This window comes from Rhamphochromis sp. 'chilingali', assembly GCF_963969265.1.
Source record: "Rhamphochromis sp. 'chilingali' genome assembly, chromosome: 4".
NCBI classification, from domain to species: Eukaryota; Metazoa; Chordata; class Actinopteri; order Cichliformes; family Cichlidae; genus Rhamphochromis; species Rhamphochromis sp. 'chilingali'.
Window position 1 is genome coordinate 33,075,887 of NC_137948.1, and position 5,268 is coordinate 33,081,154.

General features: G+C 40.6%; 1 protein-coding gene across 1 annotated transcript; it reads right to left on the reverse strand.

Moving 5' to 3' along the window:
- Positions 1 to 2,399: 2,399 nt before the first annotated feature.
- LOC308395816 (uncharacterized protein) lies at positions 2,400 to 5,268 on the reverse strand. The gene is made up of 3 exons (XM_080880808.1): positions 4,216 to 5,268; positions 3,835 to 4,117; positions 2,400 to 3,702 (listed from the first exon to the last, which is right to left on the reverse strand). The coding sequence occupies exons 1-3, from the start codon at positions 4,476 to 4,478 to the stop codon at positions 3,049 to 3,051; spliced, it is 1,200 nt and encodes a 399-aa protein (XP_080736934.1). The 5' UTR covers positions 4,479 to 5,268; the 3' UTR covers positions 2,400 to 3,048.

Here is a 5,268-nt window from a genome sequence, read left to right on the forward strand (position 1 = left end):
ACACAAAGACCTGCAGCAGCCAGCACCGGGTTCATACTTCATGTGGGAACAAACCCAAGGTCAAAATCATGGAATTCCAGCTGAAGCAAATGTGTTTTAGTTTAAGGTTGTCCTATCCGAGCAGCAGTCACTCAGCAGCATGGTACAGTAGAAGAAAATATAATAAAATATAATAAAATAAAATAAGATAAAATAATTAAAAAAAATAACTAGAAAAATAGTAAAGAGCAAAATATTAGAGAGATGTGGTACAGGAATGAGCAGCAGAGACATTCTGATGGAGATCATTCAGTAACTTAAAATGTTAGAAAATATTAATCTCACTCAAATGCTTCTGCATAAATGGTAAACGGCCTGTATTTGTAAAGAGCTTTACTCAGTCACTATGTACCCCAATGCGCTTTACACTACATTCAGTCATCCACCCATTCACACACACACATTCACACGCTTCTGTGTGAAGTGTTTTAACATCTGACAGCATTTGAGAGTCACGCTCAAGGTTAAACTACAGCAAAAATTTGAAGCACCCTGATAGGTTAACATATTCATCAATGCAAAATCAATTTGTTAATTGTATGTCTGGGTTCATTAGGATAGGAATTTGTGTCGGTGTGTGGCACTGTAGCTTACACGTTTACAGGTTTATATTGTCAAATTGTGATGAGACGATGTGTTTCAAGTCATTTTAGGGAGAAACTTGACAGTAATGTAAGGAGTAGTTTAAAGAATTACTTCCTCCTGGGAATAATTAAGTAATGTACTGCATTGCTTTTAAAAGAAGTGGTTGGTGTAATACTTATAATACATATTACCACCCCAACACTGATCACAACAAAAAGGGGAAATAGTTCCAACATGCTCAAACATTAGATGAAAAAAAGCATCCAGTTAATTTGCAGTAATGTCTTTAATATCCTGCTTAGCGATGGTGATAACTTCCAAAGCCAAAGAGCACCCAATGAAAATTGATAACAATCAATCCATAAGCAATATTGAGAATGGAACCAGAATATCCAAATTCTTAAAAACCAGTATGATTTAATTAAGATGACATTGTTGTTGTGTGAGCTGAGAGCAACACATGACCGCTGACGCGTGTACTCCAAAGTTTCTGCAGTGGGCATGTCTACACAGAGGTTAGGATCTTGTCAGAAAATGTGGGTGGAGCTTTTGATAGGGGGTTAGCATGAACCTAGTTCAAGTACAGTTCACTCTTCTTCAAAGAAAAAAACTGCATGGTATACATTACAAGTGTCTGGAAAGCATCACATGATCATACTAAGCTAGTCTTCATTACAGTTTTTGCCCACTGCTTGAACACATTTTGCAAAACCCCGCTCGCTGTGCCAAAACTGTACACACAAGTACACATGACACAACACTGGGAAATATACCATTCACATCTGTGCCAAATTGGAACTCTACTCCCAAAACCTAAACTCTGCTGTCAAAACCTAACATTCCTTTGTCAAAATGTAACTCTGTTGACAAAATGACACATACCTGCACCATATGCAAACACTTACAGATCAGGGGGAACACACTAGTCTGCTGTACATAAAACACTGCAGTCCTTGATTCCCATTGTTTATTCAGAAGGCACATTTACAGGAGACACATTTCCAAACAACCATAAACGCAAATAGACCTACTCAATACTGTACATTGCAGTACCATGAATACAGGTACAGCAAATAAAACAACAACAACACAATAGTACTGCAATAGAAAAAACACTATACTGTAAACACAAAAAACCATGACAATTGTGCATAAGTGGGCTCATGGATCCCGCCGTCTGTTGGGGTCTGGCCACAGGACCTCATCAACATCGCAAGCAATGTCCTCTCCCGCTAGGCACCGGGGTAAATATCCTCTTGCTCTCCCTCCATCCATGCTTGCAAAGTTCTTGGAATGGCTACGCTGAGGGCTTTTTGTAGTTGGCTAATTGGTGTTCGGTTTTGCAAGTAGGTGCCTTCAGGTGTGTATTTGAGTGGTTGCAATTACCCGATGTGTTTTGTATTTTGGATACATGTGTTTTCCGAATGGCACCCTGAGATTTCATTTTGTGAGCGAAGTGTCTTATGTATGAAATAGAGTGTAGCATGCAGGACCATGTGTGTTGCATGAGGGAGTAGGTGTGTTGCATAATTGGTACTGGGGTGCAAAGCAGCGCTTTTGTTTAAGGTAGGGGTACATGTGTTTGAGGTATGGTAACAACAGCTTCACGTTGTGTTACTTTAGTCTAAGCATGGGTTTATAGTGTTCAAGCAACGGGCAAAAACTGTAATGCAATTTACCTGTCAAATTATATCTAACTGCTTTGTCTGGATACAGCTTTTGCAGCACAGAAAATACAGTAATACAGTTTTTTACAGTCGCTAACAAGCGCCTACCCATACTTCAGATACTTTTTCTAAACTCTTAACACAGACCCACACCTACAAAACACAATTGGCCAAATGGATAATATCCTTCCCAAAAATACACTTTGTTAAATATATACTAACTCCTCATTTCAAAATTAGAACACATCTTTCTCTGCACACACTAACTGTACAAAAACACTATAAATCTGACTCAAAATGAAATTAGTCTGTCAAAGAATAACACTTGTTTTCACTTCACAAGGTACATGCAGTCAATCAAAGTACACCAGGTTTCAAAATACTGGCTATTATTGACATTACAACAACTGCATAGACTTTTATGTTTCAGTGTCACAGGTATTTGCATGCGAAACATGCAATCCACCATATTGACACCAGAAATGTCTTGGTTGGTAACTGTATGTCCACATGTACAGTAATGTTCACATTCAAAAGCATTCCAGTAAAAAGCAAACAAGTTTTTGTTTCTTTACTGTTTACCACAGGAGGTACAGTAGAAACACGGTATGATAGGACAGAGAAAGTTTTACAGTATTGCTTACAGTGAACAAAATATCCATGAAACACACAAGAGCATTCTGAACAAAAAAACAACAGCAAAAAGCCAAGATAAAAAGGGGGGGAGGGGGGCTAAAAAAAGGCAAAAAAGTTGCATCTAATCTCTGCGATCTTCAGGGTTAGGCCACATGTTTTCATCAACATCACATCTGATGTCAGCCAAGTCGATGCACCTGGGATAAAACCGCCTGGTATGTCGGATCCACCCTTGGCAATCGTCAACTGTGATGTCCCTGGAGCCAGCATCCATGGCTTCAAGGAGGGACATCTGGTCATGTGGCTGATGGTCATAAACCTTCCACCGCCATGCAGAAAAGAACTCCTCTATGGGGTTGAGGAAAGGTGAATAGGGTGGAAGGAAGAGACTCACCAGTCTTGGGTGGACTTCAAACCATGTTGTTATTGCTTGCGAGTGATGGAAAGCCACATTGTCCCAGGTAATTACAAAGGTCCTCATGTTTTCACCCTCCTGACCCTGCTCTGGAACCAGGCGCTGGTGGAGATCATTGAGAAAGGCAAGCAAGCGCTCTGTATTATAGGGTCCAACCTGACATTTGTGAAGGAGTAATCCTGCATTTGCAATTGCTGCACACATGGTAATGTTTGCCCCTCTCTGTCCTGGCACATCAACTGTGGCCCTTTTTCCAATTACATTCCGTCCACGTCGACGCCTTTTGGCCAGATTGAATCCTGCCTCATCGATGTATATGAATTCATGAGGGGCCTGGTTGGCCTCCAATTCCATAACTCTCTGAAACAAAGTTTATGTAAGTCATGTTAGTACTGTATACCATACTGTACTGTAACCTAGTATTGTGTAGGTTACCTACTTGCAAAGTGCAAAGCTTATAGAACTGGACATTGGATTGAATATACACTGTACCTGGACATATTGTCGTCGTAGCTCCTTGACCCTCTCACTGTTCCTCTCAAAGGGAACAGTGTAGAGCTGCTTCATCCGCACTCTATGTTTGGACAATGTCCGCGAAATGGTTGTGAGGCTGATTCTATCGATATTGTCGAATATCTCATGGTCCGCCACAATTCTGGTTTGTATTTCACGCAGTTTTATTGCATTATTTGCAGTAACCATTTCCACAATGGCAAGCTCCTGATCATTACTGAGGAGCTTTCCTCTTCCCCCAGAGGGTGGAAGACGTTGCATTCTTTAGAAAGACAGACAATTCAACATATGCATTACTGTATGACCATATTGACATGTCAAGTGAGAATAGGAACAATCCATGTAAAATGCAATACTTACCTGTTGGTTTGTTGAAAGGTGCGTATAATGGAGGCAACCGTTGACCGCCTCAAATTGGGCTGCACTCTTTCACCAGCCTCTCTTAGTGAAAGACCATGGTTGATTACATGGTCAATGATAGTGGCACGGATTTCATCACTGACTACTGTTCTTGCAGCCCTTGGAATGCCACCACCACGCATTCTTACACCTATACCTTGCCCTCTCCTTGGGCCTGCTCTTCTCTCTGGGCCCCTTGCTCTTACTCCTCCTCGACCAGACATTACAGTGTTTGTCTTTTTTTTGTTTCCAAAAACATCACTCCTCAAGGTCTTGCCTTATGAACCCCACTGAGTCTAAGCCAGAATGGAAGAAGGTGTGGTTGGCCCAATTTACCCAACATAAATCAGCTGTGTGTCAATTATTCAATTGTTTGTTTGTTTACAGCTGAGATATATTTTTGATATTGATATTGTTTTTGTACTGATATCATTGCAGGGGCAGAGGTTTTTATACTGTATCTACGGTTTGGAATATTGTTTTTGCTATTGTGGGATGTTGTGTGTTAACATTCGTAGATACTACAAGAACAGTCCATAGTTTTGTTGGGAGGTATAACTTGTCTGTTAAGAAAATGTAAGCATTGTGGAAATGTGTTCACTGACTGCATATTGGGTGAACACGACATGAAATGTGTGAATGGTATGGCCACAACAGACCGATCCTGTGCTAATTGTGTTTAGAGTTTTGCAAATGTGACAACTGTTTGGACAAACGCTTGTTAGCGACTGTAAAAAACTGTAATAAAGGTCAGTGTAGGGACCTTTGTGTATGCCTGCCTTCTGCAGGGTTTCATATGTGTGCCTGTATTCTGGGAAGAGCCTGGCACTGATGGCAGCTGGTTTACCTGTAGGGCCTAAATGAGAAAAACGGGAAGGAGGAAAAATGCAAACAAAGGAAATAGGAAGACCTACATGTAGAAATGGATTTGTTATGCCCTGTTGAAACAAGAAAAAGATGACTGAACTATCCGATCCTGCTGTATACATTATGCCAACACAGCTTAAACCTTGG